General features: G+C 39.0%; 2 protein-coding genes across 13 annotated transcripts in view; one reads left to right on the forward strand and one right to left on the reverse strand.

Moving 5' to 3' along the window:
- The window catches only part of LOC120356945, a 111,771-nt gene that overhangs the window by 46,351 nt on the left and 39,792 nt on the right, over positions 1–25,628 (forward strand). The window lies entirely within an intron of this gene.
- LOC105195024 overlaps positions 580–25,628 on the reverse strand; it is a 77,449-nt gene continuing 52,400 nt past the window's right edge. For 5 of the 9 annotated variants that reach the window (XM_011160225.3, XM_026135528.2, XM_039445912.1 and 2 more), the window contains 10 exons: positions 12,868–13,005; positions 12,662–12,740; positions 10,207–10,310; positions 8,452–8,712; positions 8,061–8,363; positions 7,545–7,984; positions 7,046–7,425; positions 6,344–6,950; positions 5,439–6,242; positions 580–4,380 (listed from right to left, as the gene is read on the reverse strand). In XM_011160225.3, coding sequence (XP_011158527.1) covers positions 4,045–4,380; positions 5,439–6,242; positions 6,344–6,950; positions 7,046–7,425; positions 7,545–7,984; positions 8,061–8,363; positions 8,452–8,712; positions 10,207–10,310; positions 12,662–12,740; positions 12,868–13,005 — 3,452 coding nt within the window. In that variant the 3' untranslated portion in view covers positions 580–4,044. Of the gene's footprint in view, positions 4,381–5,160; positions 5,247–5,438; positions 6,243–6,343; positions 6,951–7,045; positions 7,426–7,544; positions 7,985–8,060; positions 8,364–8,451; positions 8,713–10,206; positions 10,311–12,661; positions 12,741–12,867; positions 13,006–13,688; positions 20,413–25,628 lie in introns of those variants that run through there. The other 4 variants (XR_003268773.2, XM_026135526.2, XM_026135527.2 and 1 more) reach the window with 4 other exon arrangements.

Raw genomic sequence — 25,628 nt, forward strand, 5'->3', positions numbered from 1 at the left:
TTTTCAATGTCTTCTTATTTCTACTTTTTGGAACAAAAATTATATAATTTGTTGATTCTATACTTACGTGCTGTGTGCCTCTCAGGGGTCAAATTATTTTTTTTATTTTTCTTCTATTAAAAAGAAAAGAATATCATTTATTAATTAATCATACATCTACATTCTATAAGAAAGTCTCTTAAAAATCAAATTAATCGTTTTCACTTTTTGCGAATTTCTTCAATTTTAAATTAAATTACTAGAGCATATAATTTGTTTGTAACTTGATCAATTGTCTCTATTTATTTCATGGAGGCGATTAGTTTGACTTTTGTGAGACTCGATTGATGAACAATAAAATTTTAAAATAGAACAAAAAGTTAATAAATTAGTAACAAAGTGTTTTTTTATTTTTTTTATTTTTTTTTTTTTTATTATAAAACGCAAAGACGATATTTTATATCTCACTAATTATATTTTCATTAACGATGTACACCGTATGTATAATTGGAGAATTATAAGATTGTAAAAATAAAAGAAACAAAAAAGTTCTTCTAGTTTCTAGTTGGACACTGCCAAGGTCGAATAAATTCCATCGAGACTAATACAATGTTATACTTTATTTCGTGCGTTTCCGTCGTAGTACATTGTCCCCTGCTGAAAAAAGGGGGGAAGAAATCAGTCGCAACAGAAACGAAGCCACCTTTTCTATACAAACACCAATTCGCTACTGTACATAATTAACTCGCGCGCGCGAGCGTTACACGACTCTTTTTTTCTTTTTTATGAATCATACGAGTCCGAGTGACCTTTGTTTCTGGGCACGAGGGAATTAGTGGAATTACAGAAAGGGGAATAGGAAGCAAAGGGATCGGGGCGCGAGGATGTCTCCGTTCGGATTTCGACTAATTAACTCACATCGCCGTCGCGTAGGCACAACTATAATTACATCGCGATGAGTGGATCTGGATCGTCGTGTCGAGATACAACATTTTTTTTCTTCCGCGTTCTCTCATCTCCAAAATAATCTTTCTCTCTAGTTTCCTTGTGCGTGCGGTAGCTCTGTTCATCGAAATATTTACAAATATTTCAGTCACTTTCGTTGGCTCGGCGCACTTTTCGCTTTTCCACGTCGTAATATTTGTATACTAACGATTATTTTACATTCAACATTGATAGACATTCAGGTAGTGCTAATAAAATTTCTTTCTATCTTGTCAATCGAATGGAAAAGAGCGCGGGTGGCCGTCCGCTCTCAATGGTGGACGATCGTGCGTCTAGGCAAAAATAACGGAGAAAAGGCAGATGATGCAGACCGCATAATTAAATCGATACACCGTTGACATTTTTGTCAAGTAGCAATCTTTCCGTTTCGCTTTCTTCTCTTCTTGCATCTGGAGAAATATGAATTTTTGGCAAATTCAACGTTGCACGGACTTACGTATGCAGCAGCCAGCGATATTCGCTCTGCCCCCTAACAATTCGATCTTTTGTCACTTGGTTGATAAAAAAATATGTGCACCATCCTCGTTAAATGCAAATGGCCCCTTGGTGCACGATACTACTGCTCAATAAGGGTGTTATTCGACGAAAGTCTTGGAATACAGCCAAATCGAATCTGCGACGTGAAGGACGGATTTCACAATAGATACCTGCATCGAGATTACGATTTTTCGCTTGATAGATATCGATATTACGCAGGCTTTCGGCGGACGAAATGAGAGAAATATGGATTTATAATCGACACACGCACACATACATACACACATACACACACATGTGTTTTTTTTTTAATTCTTCATTTTGTCACATTTCATTTTGTCACATTGCGCTACCTTCCCCTCTCGTTTCACTATCCGGATAGCTGAAACATCTCCTTTTTAAATACATTACTCTCTTCGCTGTTAGTCGAATGGCTACATACAAGTGTATATGCTGCGCTAATTTATCTTGCTGGTAGATTGAATATGAAATGTGCAACGCGATCTCGAGACATTTGGGAAGTCCGTCGCGTTATAATATATTGTGCAGTAATATTGTGCGGTTGGGGTATATTCAGCAAATCGCTCTACGCTACGATACTTAGCATCGAATCGGTCAATACGTCGACTGCCATACCGTTCTCCTTCGATCGAATGCCTTCGATTACACACGAAGGCATTCGCGTGGCAAGCGACGTACCAACTACGTTCATTGAAAATTTTACTAAAATTCATCTTTTACGATAACGTGAAAGTTAATTCATCTTTTGATTAGATATTTTCTTTCTTAAAAATGTTTCAAGATAAATCTCATCCGAGGCCTATGCCTGCTGATTTATTTTTACTATACGATTTTTTAAGCAAAATGAAACAAATATCCAAATACAAAACGTGTGCAAACACCTTTTGTTTTCTAACGAAACAAATGACGTATTTCTATATGCGCTTTACTGTAAAATAGAAATTATCTATAAATCAAAACAAAAAATACAATTTATTATCTTTAAAATAATAGTAGATTCACAATACTCTTTGTTCTGTTATGTACAACAGTCTATAAGCCTCTTCGTCTAACTATTCTAATAATTAACTATAAAACTAGTTTAGATGTTACTCGCCGCTTTAGATTCAAAATATTTTTTAACCAAATTCTTAGATTAATCTGCTTATTTTTCTTTTCTTTCGTTCCATAGAATTTTACTCTTAGATTGTTTTTATCAACAAAATTTGTCGGCATCAGAATTGATCATGCCTTTCCTAAGAAATATATATATAATTTTATTCTAAGCTGTTTTTAAATGATGCTACCAGACTTTAGGAACTTTTTATTCTTTATTATTTTATTTTGAATATTCAAAAAAAAAGAATGCGTTGCATCGGATTGACGTAAATCAAAAAACGCACGTTAAATCATTTTATTTCCTATTTTTGAGCCTGGTAACACGGATCTAGTCAAGCAGAAAGTGTGTCATGTGTAATCATCTCATTGATATCTTTGCCATACATTAGAACGTAAAATATTCATTTTACAGGCATTTTATAATTTTTATAGTATAAATATAAAACTTTACTGACTTGAAAACGGTATCCTTATTAATTCAAAGTATCCAAGTACATCTCTATTATATTTGTCTTATGCTTTAAAGCCCTCACTGATTTCGCAACGATCAATACTTGGATATAACGAACTGTGACATAAGGAATAATGAGATCTCTCAAACAGCTTATATTTGCGTATATCCGTCATAATACGTATGTCGAATAAAACATTGAGATCGGTACATAAAATATAACAATATGTCTCGAGTATCATTAATTTACAAACTAACTAACATTCGAAGAATATTACAGATCATGCTTGAATTTCCGAATCGGAATGTACAAGCCTAAAATAAAACAGACTTTTATTTCACCGGTACTTATCACACTCGTTACGATCCCTCAAAGTTGTTTTTCTCGCAACTTTTTATAATTAGTGATTAATTGTTCATCGAGAAGCTTCGCGTTATATTTTAATTATTTATATTTTTTAAATGCTTCTGAGACTACTGCATAAAGCGCATACCATAAAGTTTACTTTTAACAATAAAATTAGACCAGAATATAATTGCGTTGAAACAAGTCAAAGTTTCTTTCACGAAAAGAATATCGTTTTATTTTTAAAAAGGTTATTGAATGTTTTGAAAGCAAAATACATCGCTTCTTGGCTTCTAAACGAGAAGCCAAGCATTCTTTTTCTCGAGTAAAATAATTTTAAATATATATAGAATAATTATTTTTTACACAAAGTGATCGGATCTCATCAAGTTATTGTACATTCGTTCAAGAATATCGTAAACTGAAGAGAAAAATTGAAGGAAGGTTACTTTTTGTCTTTTTCTTTAGACAATTGCCGTTCACTAAACCAGTTGGTTCGTTGGTAGTGCCGTTGAAGACGTACGACTAGAACGCTTTATGCGAAATATTCTTATTAGGGAACGTCACGTTTACACGTACTGACGTAGGACGTAAGACGTATTAAAATTCACTTTACATTATTCGGTAAGTAGGTCATCATTCGCTTAGGAATACCGCTTTACTTGTGCTATAAGTACGCGGTGTGTTTACTACTATGCTCAAGAGCGGCAAGAACATCTTGCTTTTGCCTAACGTACAGCCGTCCCTTCTTCCATGGGTTCTGCAACTGAAGCGGTTTAAAATCATCCCTTAAGCAACGTTCCCGCGCACCGATTACGGCAACCAGACAAAAGTTTGGTAGTTCATCGGCCGTGTAGGTGGGCCCTTTTTGTCCCTTTAGAACCACTGCCATGTTCAATTGCTTAACAACAAGATCCACGACTTCCCGTGCCGTAGTCCTCGGTGTTACGTGTAGCTTCAAACTGGTTCCAGCTGCCAAACCAGTCTCGTAGGCTGCGTAAACCTGTAACGGCATTGTGATATCTGCATCTCTTATATTTGCAAATGATGTGTCATGTGATGAAAAGAATTATTATATATATTATATATAAAGAATAATTAGCAAAATGCAGCAGTTTCGAATAAGTGTATATAAGGAATAAGTGTATATAATCTATAAATGCGTATATAATTTGAATCAATCAAATATACATAAACGATTGAAATCGCATGTAAATGTTAAATCGACGTACAAGCCAATGTGTAGAAATATACGTGGTGTGTCTGAAAGATTTCAGTACTCGGTGAATAAAAGAATAGAAAAAAAGAAAATTTTTTTTTCAATTTTTATTTTCTTTATTCGCGGAAGAAAATTTATCGATTTTTCCCAAATTTACTAAACCTTTTTTTATTTTTTCAAAGTGTGTATACGTTCTCGCGTATACGTAATTATTCACTCAGCCTTCTAATCTTACAGACACACTTTGTGTTTAGACAAACACCGAGAGAAATGCGATATATCCAAGCCGTAAAAATTTATAGTTATATACAACACGATACTGCCATAAAAATCATGTATATCATTAATAATTCGTACTTGTATGCAATACAATGCTTTTTAATGTCATACTGTTATCATACATTACATACAGACACAATTTATCTTTAAAATAGCTATTAGAAAGTGTAAAGAGATGATAATAAATCTTTCATGCCGTACTGATGAATTTGACACATGAAGCATATAATAATTAAGCATAACCGAGCAGAGCAAGCGTTGAAATTTAGCGATGTAACGGCTTACTCAATATGTCGACTACATCGGCATAGATTTGCACTAGAGGACCAAGTGAGCGGTTTTTAATTATAATCGGGTTAGACTTGTGTTCCCTAGGAAGGAAAAACATTATTCAAAGAGTGCATGTCGCGAGGATCGAAGGAGAATTTAACGTTGCTTAAATTTTTCGAAACGTCACATCTATCGTAGTATGATAAACATTAGTACGTGGAAGAGCCGTGATCAATCACGTGATCAATTACGTGATCATCGAACGATCTACGACGTAAAATTAAAGATCGTACCTGAAGAATGCCTGGCAGAGGTGCCGGCATCATCGTCGCCTCTTCCTTGTCCTCGTCCGCATTATCCGTCGAAACGGCGCCGGCGGCCATCGCCGCGACGCTCGCGGTCGGTTTGGACGTTTTAACTTTGACCGGCTGACCGGTCTGTTTCAAGCAGACGCTTGAATTCGTCGCGGAATACTCGTCGCTGCTCAGCGAGTGCAGACTGTCGGAATTTGTATTGCTCACGCTAAGCAGACTCGTAGTATTCGTCATTGCCGTGGAGACACTCAATAACGAACCACTGTAGATCATGGGCTTGATACTCAGCAATGGACTGGTGCTGGCTGACGCCGACGTTATCGTAGCGGAACGATTTCGCGGACTGTGTTTGTACTTGGCGAGGATCAAAGTATCCTCGGATTTGGAGGGTGGCAATCTCACGTTCTGTAGCGGTATCAGATGATTCGCGCTGCTGGTAGTCGTCAGATTGCTCAAATTACTACCGCTGCTTATCGGTGCACACGATTTCGGCGGCTCCGAAGTCGTCGACGCGTTCGAGGTGTTACTTCCTTTGCGCACGTATTGACCACTGGGCAGCTGTTGCTCGCTCTTGCTAAATTCTGTCGTAAGGAGATTGGAGGATGATTTCGATAGATTGGGACCCGGCCAGCTACCACGGCCGGGACTCGATTTCACGAGCTTAGGATCTCTAGGTGGTAATTGTAACAGACTTCGTTTCAAGCTGTTACTGTTGTTGCTGTTTTTATTTCTGTCCAGGCTGAGTAGATGCTTCATAGATATGCCAACGCTTTGCGATGCGATCTGTGTGAGAAGGATCGTAGATGAATGAATAAGAAATTATTAATACAATAAAATTACAAGATACATAATAGAAAGCATTCTTCTTCTCTAATAATAATTACGTTTTGTTGGGAGGAGCCGCGATCTCTGGCGAAAGTTATAACGTCAATTAGCCATCTAGCACCTTTCCATACGGTATTCACTTGCGACTGAAGATCTTGCAATCTCGTCAATTTGTCCTTGGCGACGCTCAGCTCCAAAGAACTGAAGGCTTCTCTGTGATTATGCTGGGCTTGCGCGGTATCCAGTTCTAAAATGCAGCTGAGTCTCGAGTAGCGATTGATCACGTCCTTCTGATACGTATTCAAGTGAACCATCTCAAAGACTTGAATCGGCAATGACAAGAGATCACCGCGCTGCAGCAGGATCTCACGCGTGCCAGGCACGCAGCAGGCGGTTTCGGCTGGTGGCACAACGATCAGGAACGACACGTCGCGAGTCAGCTCGATCACCTCGGTGTCGCATAATCGATGCACCAGCGAATCCTCTGGACTAATCTCCATGTAACTGAACAATCGTCGCGCCGTCGCGGCGACCAGATCGACAAATAGCTTCTGTTGTTCCGTGCCTTGCGCCTCGTTCGTCACGTTCTCCTTCTCTTCGGATTCCTGCACGGAAGTCTCGGACGTGCAGATGCGCGTTACTCTCTTGAGGTAGTCCCACTCCTCCCTAAGTACGATATAAACAATATAAATGGTGGATTCGATTGCGATATAATACCATAATTAATCATTTTTTTGTTGTTTCAATGAATGTAAACTTACGCGGACACGTGAGGATTATCGCGAATCTTACAATGTGGCAATACGTTTGGAGATTTGGTTGGGACAACGACTTGTATGAGATCCACGCTACTTTGCATTTTCAAATAACCGAGATATAAACCCTTGGACAGTTTGATATTGCTGACTTGGTGATATGTCATTTGCTCTTGTATGCTGGCCATCAAGATATCGGCGACGTTACTGTCTTCGTGCGTTATGATCTTCTTTGTAACTTTACTGAGCGGCAACCACCTGCTGTTTAATACAGAAACCAATTTCGGCGACTTGATATAATTTACTGTCGAGAACACTAAGGTGCCTTGAATGTCTCTGATGGGTTTATGATACAATTGTCCAAGATCTTGTATGCACAATGCAGCCTGCGAAAACACAAATAGATGTGTATCATCTTCTGTATTTTGATTCAGGAATAGAACAAGCTTGAGTAATTTAGTTAGACAACATTAGTGCTTCGTTATTTTCAATACGCAACATTTACCTGCATTTGTGCAGCAGCTTGAAGCAACTTTATCCTAAAATGATTAGTCGAGCTGCTGTGACTCTTTTCCATATCCTGCCGAAGGGATTTAACGTCATCCCAGGTACAGGCGACTTTCATCAGCCAATGAAAATCGTTATAGATACAACTGGGATACGTCTCGTCGATCTCGATCACTGGTAAAAAGTCCTCGTTCGTAACGAGAACCTTGTCCTCGTGGTAGAGTAGGCACGCTAGAAACACTCCTCGCCTGAGGTTCTTCTGGAATTTACTCGTGGCCGTAAAGAGTTGTTTTATCGTTGTTTTTTTCTTGTGATTTCGTCTCTGCACCGCCGGTGTTTCTTGCGTATACTCCGGTCGCCTTATATCGGTGAACAGAGTGTTGAGCTGTTCCAGCCGCCCTGCGAATCTGGGCACTCTGCCGTCTATGTCTCTCCAACCTTTAAATTTGTAAAATTGCAAAAATGTTTAAACGTGGCAGTAAAGGGGCAATACGGCGACACGAGCGCTACTTACTGCTAGGTGTAACGTGTGCGGGCGTCGAGTGTCTGAACCTGCTGTAGCCCTTTAAATTTCCAGCCGCGGCGCGAAAGTAATATTTTTGACCTTGAATTAAACCTTCGATCCGACACTCCCTCTGCTTCATGTCCAAAACTTCTCTCTCGTCGCAAATAACCGAAAAGTCATCGTGCAAACTCCATTGGACTTTGAATTTGGTACAGATCGGAGAATCGTGCGAATCTGGTTCTTGAAATCTAACCGTTACCGATGTCGTTTCCGTGACATCGACCGCGACTAAGAAAGGCATGTCGGGTGGGCCTGAAATAAAAAGTTTTTGTGTAAAAAGTGCAAGACACTCGTTGGGAATTTTGGATTAAACGTTGAAAGTTGGAATTTATTAACTCACGCGCTTGATCGAAACCCAATAACATTTTCCTGAGGGCCCTAGCTCTCCTTTCCCACAGGGCAAGCTGCTTGTCCTCCGTGCTGCCACCGCATGCCGTGAGATTGTTATGTTGCGTGGAAAAGCTAGCCCTGTGGCTACTCGGTGGTTCCAATAGGGTTGTTCCTCCGCTGCCAGAAGTACTGCCGCCGAGTTCTTGAACTCTGTGTTCCGCTTCCGAGAGCAATGACGCCAAGTGGCTGCCCAGAGATTCCGGAGATTTGACTGCGTCAATGTAATATCGAACGTACATGTTATAAATTTAGTTGGTTAAATATTAATCATACCTATTATCTATTAACCATATAAATTAAAATTATATATCACTTGATATATAATTTTAATTTTAAGCAAATTTCGCATTTTAATTTTAAATATCTGAAATAGATTTAGTCATATGACGGACGATGATTGTTACCACCCACGTATTGTGCCACGCGTGATTAATACATTAATTATAACATTACATTTCGTGCAATCGATTGCTGTAACGTTGTCGTGATTTTATATCTCTTAACAATAGACGATTTGCCGTGATTAATTGGCAGCCTAGTTATAAATATAATTACTTGTCAGCCACTCAGTGGAGTAAGTGGTGTTGGTGGTGCGGAATAAAGAAGAAATTGAATAATTATTCAAGAAATTGAATAATTGTTCAAAGCGTAATACTCGTCGAATTCTCGTATCGCGCACGTCAAGTCGAATCAGTCAAGTGTTGCGAATCTCGATTCGATCTTATTATTCTTTATCGAATGTTTGCAGGGACACGAGGGTCGCCAGATATGTTGCGAAAATTCAATTTGGATTAAAGTCTTTTATATTTTATTTATTTTATTAAAACTCAATGTTCTAACGATAAAGCGCTAACTAGCGTAACGGGGCAAATTAAGACGCGAGGAACTTTCTCAAAGACGAATGAAGCTCGAGTTGCTGACTTAATAACGCGAGATTCCCCGGTCTCGCTTGACGCCACATTAAGAGAAATTTATCTTCCTGAACTTTTATCCTACTCCCCAAGGGGAATGCAATCGATAGATGGCGATGTGATAATTTCTGGCACGTTCACTAAAGATTTCATTTTAGTCTTTTATCGCAGACGCAACTCGATGTTTCGGATATTCTCTCACTCTAGCGATCGTCAGAAAAATTGATGTGAAAGCTCGGATATTCGTCACGTTGTTTTTTATTTGAGGACTGTTCGATGAAAGAGTGTCGCTCACTCGCATTTGCAGCTCATACGCCATCCGGCTTAACGAAGTACAAGAGTGAGCGTCGAGAAATGTTTAGATACCGCCGCCACCGACTTTACAATTCCGCACCGCGTAACATGGCTCACGTTCGATCGTAATTACGCCGAAGCTCGATATACCGGACAAAGGGGGACATTATTAAAAACGTCGTGGAAAAAGTGCAGTGCCGCGTTGGAGTTTTCCCGCCTTTTTTTTGTTGCGCATTTCACGTTCCCGTTTTTATATTTATTCGCCGCAATAAAGTCCGACGGCATTTTTATTAGAGACTACGGAATCCTAATTGGAATCTCCCGCAAACCACCGATTTTCTTGAATTTTTTGCACCGTAGAAAGAAAGAGACGGAGAGTGAGGGGGGACTTGAAAAGCGAATCTCGCGGAAAGAGGTACGGATCAACGAGATTCGTCACAAGCGTAACGAAGTTCTCGCTATGCAGCGTAAAGTTTGTAATTGAATTCGATTGTACTTACATTGATTTCCTTCCTGCGCGCCGAACGCAACCAGCATTTTTGCCAACGGTCTGTTGTTGCTAAGCACAGCAACGTCCAGCGGTGACAAGCCGTCGCTGTTAACGCTGTAAATGGCGAAATTGCAAATAGTGTGGGCTAGTAGTAAAGTTTATTTTTAGATCTTTTCTAAAAAGGATTTAAATACTAAGTAAAAGCGCTCCAGTTTTCCTGCCAAACTTTTGCCGTTTTCTTTTTTTTGTTTACGTCATATTAAAGCACGGCGTAACTTTACACGTCATTTTATGAAATATTAAACATTGTCTTTTATTTCATCTCCGTACTACTTTATTCGGTATTTATATATTTTATTAAAAATAAAATCGAAAAATTTTAAAGCTATTGAATCCCTATATATCAAGTTTAGACGGGATTTCCGTTGAAATAAAAAGATAGTAAAACTTGTGCCAACATTCATGCGGTGTTAGGAGGTCGATAAAGACCCGGTAAAACACACATAAATGTGGTTCCACCTCCTGAATTATACCGGTGCCACACCGTCATCTCGTCATCTCGTCATTCCGTCATCCCATCATCCCGTCATCCCGTCATCCCGCTATTCCGTTTGTATTTTTCAATCTTAGTGAATCTCTTTTTACAATTTGCCACTTCGTTCCCTTCGTTAGAACGGAAAAATTTTGCTTCGTTCAAACGGAAAATCGTAGGATTAATGAGATTTACTCTGAAACATTTAATTACTTTCGCCTACTTCGTCTCGGACTACTTTGATGCGTAAAAGGTGGAGACATCAAATAAACGTTAACGATATAAAATAGTTCGGGATAAATGCTGGCTAAATGAATTTCCCAGTTTTACATCAATCATCGATTTTTCGTTTGCAACGGGAATTTCAATTGCGTTGTTACAGCTACAGGGCGAAATAAGGAACTTGTAATTTTTTCGTTGCCTATGGATTATTTCACTTATATACACGAATTTTCCTTTTTTTAACTGTAACTATAGAATATTTTTTAACTACGTTAAACACGCAGGAAATGGAAGCAATTGATAATTTTTGAAATTTTTTACTTCGTATAAACTATTATTGAACTATTATTGAATATATGTGCAAAGTAAAATCAATTGTTATACGTTGAAGCATAAAGTTGTGTTAAAGTCAATTAATTTTTCAACATTGTTGTAGCATTTTATTTTAAATATTTTAACATGACTAACGCAACTACAATACATTTTAGATTCAGTTTATTTCTTTTTAAGGTCCAATTTTGACAATACAGTATAAATTTTAGCTCACCTTTTTCAACAATATGGAACGAAATGTTACATTCCGCTGAGAGTAAAATAAATTCATTTATTTATCGTGTATTTTTCAGTTGATAAAAATTCAAGTATGGCAATTTCGTCAACTTGTTTCAATCAAATCAATTAGATGCGTTTGTTTACGACATGTTAAATCGATCATTCAAATTGGCACCGAAAGCTCGTTTAGTCCGAATAATTTATTTATCGACAGCCAGCGCTTTAATTGTCGTAACCACTGGTGAAAAATACACCAAAAAAGCTGTGCTATATATAATATATCCTCGGGCGACAAATATTTCTGGCTGAAAATAGAAGCGAACAGCTATTTTCCGCAATTACTATGTGCAACCGGCTACGAAAAACTTGCAGAAGCGTTATAACACCCTTTACCCACCGCCGCGCCGCCCGATTTAGATGTTTCAACTATTTACTGAAATTCGTAATATATTTTACTTTACGAAGATTGCTGCGGTATAATTTAACACGCTCTAGCTGAAAAGCAAATTAGTCCGGTATAAAAATTGCAAACAACTCGCAGCTTTCAGACACGGCTGAGAAATAATTATAGAGGTTGCGAAGAACAATTGGAGCGAGAAGATATTTTTACTTTATCCATCTAATTATTCCGCGATAATCTTCTCCATTTTAGTCTTTCTTCGATACGAAGGAAGAACATAAAACTTGAATCTCAAACGATTATTTTTTGCACATGATGGTCTTTGCGCGCAAGATTATATATTACATATGGTATATAGTGACTGAAATTTCATGAGATCCCGCAAGATTCATGTCGAATCGAATCAAGTGTTAGTTGTACGAACGTTGGTCGAACCATTTCTAATAGTGCGATTGACTACTTTTGTAGCGGTGCGCCTCGAAAGTTTCAGCTCGTATATTAGATTAAAGCTTCTCGAAGTAATGTGTATTTCAAGTGAGTCAAGTTCTTTTAGGTCACGCGTGGGCTCTTTCGAGGGAAAGCAGAATCGACTGTGAATCCTTTGAGTTGAGCTCGCGAATTTGAAGAATAATTTATGTCCATCCAATGATAAGAAAATATCTAATTGGTTTTTGTTGTTTCTTTTTGCCTCTAAATCAATCATCTTAATAATTATTTGCGTACGTATATGCATATCTAATGATTCGAATAGCTACTCACCTATTTATATCTACATCAGTAGATTCCAAAATAGTCCTCGCTTTATCCAAGTGACCATGTTCCACAGCCGCAAATAAAGCTAAAAATGAAAGGGTAACATAAAGGTTATTCCTGCGCGTAAATTTGCTGTAACAAGCAAATAGAATAAATGAATAGAAGCGTTTAAGAAATTAAAATAAAAAATAAAATGGATAAAAATAAAATACCATGCAGGTGTATGTTGAGGGATTGGGCCGAGAGAGGATTGATATGTATTGACGATAAATTATTTAGTTGTTGGTTGGATTGTTGTTTCTTCTTGCCAAAACCTTCCAGGAACTCCATCCCTTGTAACGAATGAAACTCTGTGCGCATAATGAAATAAACAAAATAAATAAATATCAAAAAAATTAATAAAACATACAAAATTGAATAAATACATAACGTGAAACAAGAGCGATTTGAGGCAATTGAGAGGAAATTGAAAAATGGAAGAAATATATATCTTTTATAACAAATATATGTACATTTTATTAAATGTTGTAACAATGATTATTTATACTTTAATCGATAAAATTTTTAAGTAAATGTAAAACGAGTAATGAGGTCTCGAGCAGCGACTCAAGTAATGAGAGAGAGAGAGAGAGAGAAATCTGTGCATTAATTCTTTCTTGAATTATCTTGCTTATCGTATAACAATCGGCTCATACGTTTTACTCGAGCTACTTTCACGACTAGAAATTTTCCCACGTGTCAGTCAAGTTCTATAGTGTTAATGCTTCACCGTTCACCGTTTTATTTCGTAATAAACACACTTTCTTTTTATATCTTTTCACGATAATTCTTCGTTTGTTTAACGTGAAAAATGTATAAAAGTTAAATGCGTTATTTTACGAGATAAAAGTTTTTCATCACAATATTATGAAAGAAAAGAGGTAAATCGATAATTTGGAATTTCACGGAAATTTAAACTCTAACTTGTTAGTAAGTGCTTAATTGCACTTGGCGCGCCGCGTGATTAATTAGAAAAGTTATTGATCCAGCGTACTTAATCCCGATGATGTCGACATGAAAACTCGCTCCTGACCGAATCGCTCGTAATCCCTCGTTTCCTTCGCATCTTTTTTCCTACCGGTCGCCATTTTATTTCGAAAACTATTACCACGTCTGTTCGACCAAAAATTGGCAATATTATCGACCGTTCTGATTTTACAGGATTTCGAAGGACACGCTTTAATATTGTCGTAGATTTTCTGATTTTGTAAGCAGATGGTCGCATTTTTTCTCTCCGCCTCGTGCATCTTGCAATAAAATTTAATCCTTGGACGATCAAATTCGCCGAAGGATTCAGTCGTCCTTCGATTTTCGTTTATCACATTCGCTTGCGAATCCTCGCTCCTCACTTGGCAAGAACGTCTCAAAGGATCAGTCTCGCATCTGGGACGAAATACGTTTTGCGACTCTTCGTTCTCGAGGTATTCTTCGGCTTCATTCTTGCCTCGTTCGTAGTTGGTTTTACGATACAAGAGCCGGTTAGTCGTGGCCTTGTGGGAATCTACGACGACGGTTAAAACATCGCGCTTGGATGACGCAGCGTGCTCGTTTTCGCCATCTTGTTCCTGTCGTTGTTTCTCCTCCCCCTCCTCCTCCTCCTCCTCCTCCTCCTTCTCCTCTTCGACTTCAAAGAGGAAGCTCGAGACGGACGAGTCCAAGGAACTGTCTAGCACAAATGTAGGGTTCTCATAGGATACATGTTTGTTCGATCGACCCGCATCGCTCTCGTAGGATGTACGTTTGTCACTAGAGTCCTTCTCTCGAGTATTTTCCGTGCTACGTCTTCTGCGAAAAATGTCAATGACCTTTGGTGATTTCACACCTTCGTCTCTCGTCGAGGGTCTCGCCACTGCGTCCTTGCTACTGCTGCGACCCTTTCCCATTAGCCTGTCGGTTAGAGACAGCTTACTCTTGAGATCTTTTGCAATTTCTCGCGGATCCACATCGAGATTTGACAGCGAGATCTTTCGAGAACTCGGAGATGCCTCTTTCTCCTTCTCCTTGACGAGGCGAGAATTTGTATCTTTGGAATTGCTATCTTTTCGTAAATTCGACGACTTTTCACTGTCCCGAGATTCTTCAGGGACGGGGGGGTTGCTGCCCGGGGGTTTCTTGACGACGAGGTCTTTCGAGACGTCGAAGCCAGCGTTCAATCGCAGATTGGCACGATCGCGTATCTTGGACATGAGTTTCACGGAGGCTCGGAAGGATCTCGACCTCTTTAAGGTCGACATCCTGCCGCCAGAGGAACGCCTCGAAAGTAGTTCCATCTTCGGGCTAGATGAGACGGATTTGCGAAATTTCATCTGGGGATCGCTCGATGAGTCCCACTTGATATACGTAATATGTATCCTCCAATGTCCTATCGAGATATCTGATATCTTTTTGAGACTTTCGATATGCCTGCTGCTGAATGCAAAGCGATCTCAAAGAGCGATCAGATCGTTTTTCGCATATCGCTCCCTTTATCAATTATTAAGTAACATTTATTATTACTGCTGACAATAAGGCACGTTACTGCTCTTCTCTTTGGTAGAATAAAGCTGCTTTGAAATTTGCTATTCTCCGTAAATCCGTAAAGTAATTCTTTGGCAGGATAAAGCTGCAAAAGAAAAAATAATCGATACCGTCATTTTGCCGCCATTCGCTTCATCTTTAACATAACGGCACGTTTTTCTCTCGGACTGCACGACGAGGGAGAATTATATATAATACGCAAGTTTTGGAGATTATTCCAAAATTCTCCTAAAATGTTGATTGTCTTAATACGATCGGTATGTGAATTAATTCACGAGTGTGTCGAATTTTCCCTCTGACTGACGGAATACCTAACCAGTTTGTCCCTCTTTTGTGAGGGAACTAATAAATATTTACATGAAGCGTCAGAGAGAAAGAGAAACGGAAGAGCGGTTAGCAATGAACGGGGATTAGCACAAGTGTTGCGATGAAACGACAACGTAATTGCTACGTGACTGCTGTCTCTGAAACGATTTTATTGTTTACTTAGGGCCACGTACTCGCTCGATTCCGCCGCGCGGACAATTGGCCATTACGAAGAAGTGGACGGAATATAGCCTCTTCCTCCTCGGACAATTTACCGGCCCAATCAAATTTATTGCTGTCGTCCGTTAGTTAAGATCTCGATAGCGAAATGTAGATGCTTCAAGATCAATGACAAGATCGCTGATGACCGATAACGAACGCGAGTAAAACAAATCGATTGTTTCCTCAACGAATGCGCAAGAAAAATGAAGCAGCAATTTCAAATCTTTGCACACCTCCAATAATTAGGTTTGAAGAGAATATTGAATGTAAATGATCGATATCTGTATCGGAAAAAGGAAATGCTCGACGTTTATATCGAAGATATAAATAAAGAATCGTTCATTCGAGACGTAATAATTTTCGAGCATTTTACTTGAGATTTTTTTTTATACACGCTGCTTCTCGTATCGAATTTGGCTTTCTCGGACTAAAAATTCATCAGCGTGTTATTTACAGAGTGATGATCGACTAAAATATTCTTTCACGGGTCGTGCCAGCCTGTTTCTCGCGAAAGCGCGCTCGTATCGATTGGAAGGGGCAAAAATTGGCTGCTCTGGCAGATTGGAGCTCATTAGAAATTAACGAGGGAATTACTGGTCGAGTGGATGTTAATAGGATAATTATAGTCTGGATCTAAATGAATCGTCAGATGGTATCGATCTGAGGGAGCAAATTTTTTCATTCTCCAATATTCAACACTCGAAGAAGCTCGAATAATTAGTATTCGCGAAAATCGTGAAATTCGCGAAATTGGAAAAAAAAAAGCGTAGGATAAGGAAAGGGAAGAAAGAACGTCCGCAGCTTGGACATTTCTTCCTACAGTGACCATAGCATTAATCATCCTGACAATGCCTCTTTTTTTCCCCGTTTTCCTCACTTCCCATTCGTCTTCTCCTCCAATCGTGCAATTCGTAAGTCACACGGCTATTCTCACGATGAATCGATCTCTTTATAGAAGACACACTAACTACTAACTCTTCACCAAGTTCTAACTCATTTTCCTACTTGTTTACGGACGGTTATTTACCCCTTCAGATCGTTGTCCTCGTTATCGGACCCTGTCCCGATAAACGACAATCTACTTCCTGTCTAATAAAGAGTCACGGTTCTTTGACGCCGCATCCTAATGTCGAGAGATACACGATTATTAACCGAGTTATTATTTTTAACATTACATTGGGATTTTATAGATTTCAGATTCTTTTCCTCCGTTCTATTCCATACTTGTGCAACTTTTATCTACACGCGGAATACTCTATATTAGATTAAACGTCTAGACGACTAAACGATAAATGGAATATTACTCATTATTTTATGTTGAAATCCATGGCGATAAAGTGATTTGTATTAATCTTAGATGTGAAAAATTGCAAAGAATTTGGAGAAACAGCGCCATTCACTAGAAACGCAACGTTTCTGCTTTTTGAGAAATGTGAGAAAAGTGAGAAAAGCGAGAAAAGTTGGTGTAAATGCGTGTAGAGAAACCGCAGCCGTACGAACGCGCAGTGTTGTAATCTACCATCTAACGTCGCCATTGCGAGTGAAATCTTGAGCAATAGTCGCCGTTGAAACCCCTGAGATTCTCGCGAACAGTATCGGCAAACGTGTCGTTTATGGTTACGCAATGCCTTGGTGCGATTGCGAGGCAAGGACGTACGTGCGTCCGTTCACCGTTCACCGTTCACCGTTCACCGTTCACCGTTTGGCGCGTTCAAATAATCCCGTCACCGGGATTAAATAAGCCGCTCGAGATTAAAATCCCGCTGGGACATCCCTCGTCGTGCTTTCCGAAAAGAAAAGTTGCCGCTCGGCTCACTGCGCATGGCGCGCGACACGCAAACGCGTTGGCATGCGGGCTACCTGGCTATCACAGAGCGAATTCCACGCGGCTGGACCCTTTTCTAAGTGTCCGCGTCACGTCGAGAGTCACATTTCACCACTCGTGCGGGTAGGGACAGCGTCGTCTCTCGGATGTCATTTATCATCCGTTGGAGTCCTCGCAACTTTCTTCCAATTGCCATACGCATCGCTACGAGGCGACGCTGCACCACTGGGAGTGCCACATGAATATTCATAATTTCAATATCATGTACGCGTACATCGTGTATCGATGTGCCTCTTGAAACTTTTTTTATCGCTACTCAATCACTAATGAAAATTCTCGACCACCTTCGTTATAGATTCTCGATCATTGTGCACTCTCGTTATGGAAATTCTTTCGCTATCGGTGTACGATGTCGAGTACTATTTCTTCATTTCCAGTGGTATCGCGAAAGGCAAGGACGTCCGTCGATCGTTTTGCCGTTTTGCCATTCGAATACCGTCGCCGCGGCCGCCGGCGAGTTACTTAGGAGAATTGGCCGGGTGATTGGGATAATCACCCGATTTCTCTCAATCACACACGATCGAACCGTATAAATGTTTGACGCACGTGTGACGAGGACGTGCCGTGCGGAGGAGCGAGATCGATTTTTGGGAATTTACCGACGGACTGGTCCACGGGTTGCTCCGAAAGCGCGTCAGCATGCGCGCGCACTTTTTCCAACCGTTGCTGCGTGCTCCGAATCTGCCGGCGTGGTATATACGAAGCGGTCTCGCTTCGGAGGGACCGATTTTCACAGCAGCGTGACGAATTGGTCCCACGGCCCGACGCGACGCGACGCGACGCGACGCAGCACGCTACTTTCACAACGATTTCCCTCAACAATTATCTTTTTTCGCACCATCTGCGACCTTGAATCGCAAAAATCCTCACGGCGACGTGTCACAATCCCGCGCTGCGTCGCTCGCGCGAGCTGCAAACGCCAGCGATGCGGCATTACTGGCGGGATACACATGCCAGTACGACCCCCTGTTCCATCCGTTCCATGGCGAGCAAACAGCTGCCGCGTCTGAGAGCCAGCCCCCCTCTAGCAACCGGTGGCCACGTTGCGTAGCTCCGGGAGGAGAGAGAGAGAGAGAGAGAGAGAGAGAGATATTGCCTAGTTTGCGACGACTGCCTCGCACGAGCCAACTTGTCTGATTAAACCAGACGGATGGTTAGCATCGCATCTATATCGCAAAAACGAATATCATGTGAATGGATATCATGAAATATCAAAACGTCTCGTTTTCTCATTGTTGTTGCTGCTGCTGCCGATTTAATTCAATTGACAAGCCGTGTTTTAATCCAATTATTATTAAACAGCTATTAAACTGGGCTAAACTTGTTAACATTAGTTAACTTACGTTAATAAGTTTACCCCAGTTTAAACGTTATCCCTGTTAAGCTGCATAATCAGTTGCACTTTATTTAAGTACAAATTAGTAATTTTCAAGTTTCTTTTTCGCTCAATTCCAACTGCCTCATATAACATAGAGGAAAATGAAAATAGATTATGCAGCACGTGAGAATAATGTGGATTTTGGCAAAGCGTATGAGGTCGCATGAGGTAACTTTTCCCGTTCTAATTTTATTCGTATTACCTCGATACTTGCCCAGGTGTTGACGTCAACGCTTAATTAGAGCGATGAAATTATGTCTAATACGCACCGAGTTCTGCCTCGTTAAATTTCTTTGCCACGATTCACTAATACGATACTATACATATTATATGACCAACATTTCGAAAAGTTGTGTAACGTTTCTCTATTCGCGGTTAATAAGTAAATTGAATGGTTTTACCTTATTTGCATCAAGATTACGTATTTCCCTCAATTTCTAGCGAATGAGATGTATCTTTGCTTTGTACCTGTATTAATAATTATACTAATTAGCAAGAATTATGTTTGCTCGTGTTTATCATTGAATAATTATCAGCCGTTATATATTTGGCGCGCTAATACGTTCAAGGGGAAAATTTCGGGATTGTTACGGTAAATCGAACATGAGCGGAATGCTCGTCATGTTCAAACACAGGATCACGCACACACGCGGCTACTATCCCTTTTCCGCGACTGAACTTGTCTGCGTAATTAAACAGCCGGTTAGACAACGCCTCTGCCTGCGCCCATCGTCAATCGAGAATTTCTCGGTGCAATCTGAGATTAAACGGTTATCAACGTGCCGCCGCGTTGCACGGCAGAATTTCTCGGCAATTTTGGGCGTCATGTCAAAGATACGTCGCTCTTTCGTTGCACATAAAAATGTCATTAAGCGCGCACGACCCCATTAAATTTTGTTCCGCGAGAGCTCTTTTTACTTTTTCTTCTTCTCTTTTTCTATTCTTTTTTCTTTTTTGTACCATTAGATCCAATGACGACGTGTCGCATTTATTAGCCATATACGGATAAGAGACTTGACCATTTGCATTTTTATGCGAGATCAGACCGGTCTGGCATTCCGTGCCCGTGGTCTACCCTGTGGTAAGGATAGCTGTAGCGCGTGAAAAGGCGATTTGACGCGAAATCGCTGCGATTACCTCAACGAAAGGTTGCTGTGTTTATCACGTAGCGTAAAGTCACCGGAACTTTCCGGACTTTCCGGACTTTCCGGAGCAGATCTCGTTACGGTACGTAGCTGTTCGAGAGGCGATTTAGATTGTAAACGTGTGCCAAATGTTTCTTTGAATTTTTATACTCTCTTTAACTCGAAAAAGTTTAACTTACATGATTTAGGATTTAAAATAGCCGAGACACGAGAAAAATGTTGGTCGATAACACCTGAAATTTGCATTAATTTTAATGAGACCGTTTTACAGTTTTTTTTTTTTTTTTTAAACTAAATTTAGCGTGTAAAATTACTACTCACGTTCAGTTTGTTAACGATAAGGCGGAATGAAAAAAGCTAGAAACGTCGAAAAGTCGATTAGAAACCGCGGGGCGAAACTTTCCCAGGAAGTTTAGCGATTGTTCCGCGAGAATTAAATTTCTATTCTGGGAGGATGTGATAACAATGCTTCGAGTTTTGTTCGCATGGAACGAGTCGTAACGAGGTATGCCATGAAAGACTTTTATTTCGTCTACCGTTTAGATGGAAGATGAATTCGCGGAACTCTTGATATCGCGATCGTCATTACGTCTCCGACCTCATAAAGAATAAGCGGATTGCTGTTGATGCTTAAGACGTCTCGCAATATGCTCATCGGTCCGTAATATGAATCCTTTATGATTAATAATGCTTGTTTCATAGTGACGTACTAATGCACGGATAGAGATAAGCAGTTGGCTGGAAATATGGTAAACCGCACTTGAAAGGATCTTCTTCTCTGATGCACAAGATGCATTATGACGTTGTTTTATGACGTCATATAGATCTCGTCATTGCAATTCGGTCATTCGGTTTCGGCTTCTCGGCGCCTACGCATACGTTTACTATCGATCAAGAGCCTCGGTCCCGCGGGAAATAAAATTTCGAGTAAAATTCACAAGCGAGGGTGTATTAATGAAAAATTTATCGATCCGTAAAATGTAACGGCGCAGTCGGCTGCTCTGTCACGGACGCGGACGTAGCGCGCATCGGTTAAATGCGCCGCGCCGCGCCGCTCCGCTCCGTTACGATCTCGTTTTCCGGCAACCCCGCGTCTGTCTTGTATATATGAGAACTTTCAAGCGGCAAATTGAGCCACTTTCGTGCGGAAAAAGACATTAGACTAGGGCCTTTTGTAAAAGAAACTTCATTATTCGTTAAATATATTTTTTTGAAATATTTTTTTTAAATTGCCCTTGCAGTAAGGAACAGAGAGAGAGAGAGAGGGATCATTGATTACGAAAAATTCATAAATTTATTTCAATCTTTCGTCAAGTTTCAAATTGTTTGAAAAGACTGTCGCGCTACGGTAAAACAAGTTTAGGCATAGACAAGCTCCTCGAAGATTTTGTTCTAGTTAAATTATGCAGCCGATCGCTATGTACATACCTAAGAGAAGTGAAAACACGAAAACTGTGTTATCATTTATCCATCTATTTCATTCAAATTTTTAGATTGACCTTTTCTTATAGTTGGCTAAATTTTCCCTTGCCAATATATGTATTCTTATCTTTTCTCGGAATAGCTGTAACATAATTAACTGAAATACATTGAGTACACCGTTTTTTCGTCACAGCTAAACGATAGCTTGGAATCTTATTAATAAGTATAAATATATTAAACAGCATAAATATATTAAATAAATTTGAATTTGCATTTTATTCAAATGTACACATATATCGTGTATGCAAATATTTGATGTTTCATTGCTTCGCACACGATTATGTATGCATCTGTATACGATCGATTATTGTGCGTCATGATATATTGAAAAAAAATGTAAATTATATTATTAAATGTCAATTTTGTGTTTTACACATATTTTACACATTGCGAAGTAATTTTCCGTAAGTTTCTATTAATGATGTGTTTTCAAAGATAAATTGATCAAATTAATAAACTAATTAGAGTTTTAAATTTTACGTATGTGTGTTACATAAAGTTTTCGTAATTTCATGTAAGATTATTAAAGTTGTTTACACGTGTTCTAACACACACACATATATATATATATATATATATATATATATCTTAATTACAATGCGATTAACATCTATGATTTATACGAGCGCTATTGTCATCTCAGAGAAACGCTTCCTGTGCACTTGCGTTTCGATGGCGTCTCGAGAATCGTTCATCAAAGCGTATAATCGATCGGGGTGGAACGTATTGTCTGTCGTCAATGAGACGTAACTATATAGGTACACGTTGCACGTTGTCTGTGCGATATTAGACGGAAAATATGACGCGGCGGTATACCACGTAAACTCAGCAGCGTATGTAGTGATGCGGAACGGATGCACTCCCCGCGGAATCCATTTCCAACTGACATTGAGATATATATGGCACTGTCAGGAAATTGGAAGTGCGCAAGGACGCGCACGTTTTGTGGCGGTACATAAAAAAGTCATGCATACGCGCGTGCGACGAGGCGAGAAGCAGCAGCAGCAGCAGCAGCAGCAGCAGCAGCAGCAGCAGCAGCAGCAGCAGCAGAGGAATGTGCGAATCCGAGGGCTTGACTTTACGTACCTTTCTACAATTCGCCCAGAGATGGAATGTCACGCGTGATTTTCAACAACGGATAACTGCTGAAGCGCTAGAAATTAGATGCGTAATATGCCGCGCCTACTACAGCGAAATAAAGTAATGCGTTTAGCGCTGCAGTGAAATCCGTTTAAAACGATGGCTAAACCAATTTCCTCATTTGCATTGGCGCGATGATTTGGCGAGAATTGGCGATGATGGAGCGCGTTAATTATTTGATGTAATTGAAAACTACCGCAATGGGAGAGGCATTACAACAAACAGATGGATCTCGATGAATAATTGATCAATTTTCATTCAATTATTTGGAACGTTTATTCGTTTGGATATTTATCAAGCGTATCGGAAAAAATCAACGAATAAGTTTTTATATTTGAGCAAAATGCTCCGTAAATGCTCATGGCAATCTAACCGTTGTCATTGATTGGTAAATTTGAATAAATGAAAACAACTCGAATGGCTGAGAATGACTCGAGGCCTCGAGTAATGAAAAAAATTAATTAATTCTGTAGGCAGACATCGACATTATTTATCACTTTAATGAACTTTGAAAGTCGAGAGCCACTCCACATTCGCAAGTTTCAGATTCTCCGGAGAGTTTTCAGGCCAGATATGTAAATTTCAGCAATCGTTCCCCACGGCGGCTCTGGGAAGAGCGGGTCGTTATTTCTGCGCGTATGAAGAATGACAGAGGAGGATATTTCCTCCCAAGACATCGATAAATGAAATGAAAATGAAAATGAAAATGAAAAGAAAGAAAAAGCTCTATCCGAATTCACGGCATACGTTTAAAGCAAGCCTCATAAAAATACTATTTGGAAATTGTATAACATTGAATTGTATTCGCATTCGCATGCATGCATTTAGAGAAATTGTCGCGCAGAAAAGCGCGACTACGTTTCCACATTCGTTTGGTAAAGAGAGACGATTCTGACATATACTACGAGTACTACTTTGTAAACGGTTTACAGGGCAAACTCTTCGAAAACAATGACAACAGTATCCATTTACGACAGTTTTCGACCCAGTTGTAAAATTTTTAACAAGAAGCACAGTTCTCGAAGCGGATCGTCCAAAGCGGAGGATAATGTGCATACAACAGCAGTGGGGATGCAATTAACATCGTAACTGCAATGCAACGAGCTTCATAATCATAAACTGCATGCTCAGCGAGAATATTACGCGCAATAGCGGCACACGTGCAAGCAAATGCACGAATTACGTTCCATGAGAAAAAAATTCTCACTACCATCTTCATTGCCAATGACATGTAATATCGAATATTCGCAATCAACTAGTACATTGTTACGCGTAGCGTATATAATAATAATATACGCCCTCTGTATAAAGAATATACGCACAAACGTGAATTATGATTAAGTAAACTCAGTTATATTAAGTATGTCGAACATTAAAATTCCAATTTCAATCGTTACGAAAATATAAAGTAACATTTACTATTATTTTTAATGCCACGTGCCAACCGAAGAGAATATCTAATAATTTTGAGTGGAACGTGGGAGTAAATTCCGTATATTGTATTTGAATTACTCGTATTTTTGCGTCGTATCGTGTAATTCGTGTAGAAATTTCGATATTTTATTCGCGCTCGTGGCGCTTTGCAACATATAGGATTTTGATATAGATAACATACATATAATTATTCGTATGTACCGCTAGTTGCTTTCAAATCATATTTAAAATGAGCAGATATATGTACAAATAATTATAGGAAATATAAGAATCGCCGTAAAAGTGTTACCGTAATTATTCGAAGCAATACTTTTCATCCGTTTGATCGTAGCACTTTGAAAATATTCAAGTTTAATCAGTTCTGTGTATGACTTGATCATTTTCTAAAAAATTTTATTTCTCAAAGTTCTTACAGAAAGATTTATAAAAGTTTTAGCTTTACCGAGTGACATTTACGTTCGTATCAACTGTTTGATAAAAAATGTATACATCAAACATTTCAAAACAGTATTTGAAATATTAGTGAATATAATTCACAGTTAACATATTTTCCACAATTTTTATTGCATACTATATCATGCCTAATATTGTAATACTAAAAATCACGAAAGAATAAATTTTTTGAAGCGGAATGTAACAATTGGATTTAAAAATTGAATTTTATTAGAACATAATCAACACTATGTATTATGCACTATATTAATAGCCCATTTTAAACGAAATACAATTAGTGTCAAATTTCAGGAGAAAATTCCATTTATAATTTTATATGGTACACGTTTTAATGTTATATGAGAATTTAATACATATTTCATACATATATTTTGATTCGTCAAATATTTTTCATATTTTACACATATGATATGTACACACAAAATTCAAAATAAATATATGCCAATTCTGAATTTCAGCACCAACTATAGATTATCTAAAATAGATCTAAATTTAGTGCATGATGCTTTTTGCGTTCTAATAAAATTGAATTATTCTTATATATCTGACAATGAAATAGTATCAATTTTAGCTATAGGATTAAAATAATAAAAGTGTCATTGATTTGAAAAATAGTACATGTGCCATGGATATATATTTTTCAACTAAAATATTATCTCAAAAAATTTATGCTTTGAATCGAGACGATCCTTTCAACGAAAAAAAAAGGTTTTTTTTGGAATAGAAGTCATTCTATGAAACCAAAGTGGACGATGCTCGTTCTCGGGGGATATACAAGAGACGCTAAGAAAGTAAGGAGCGAAGGAAGATTTCTCGAGAGAAGAGATGAGAGGATAATGCATTTTCTCCCTCGCCAATGCTTCTTACGTTGCCATCGTTATGTCCGCGTTATATACAGTCGTTGCTGCCGACACAGTGCCGACTTCACCAATGGTTTTTCATTGCAAAATATCCTGGCGTTTCATTTGGTGC

Source organism: Solenopsis invicta, chromosome 2 (assembly GCF_016802725.1).
Source record: "Solenopsis invicta isolate M01_SB chromosome 2, UNIL_Sinv_3.0, whole genome shotgun sequence".
NCBI classification, from domain to species: domain Eukaryota; kingdom Metazoa; phylum Arthropoda; class Insecta; order Hymenoptera; family Formicidae; genus Solenopsis; species Solenopsis invicta.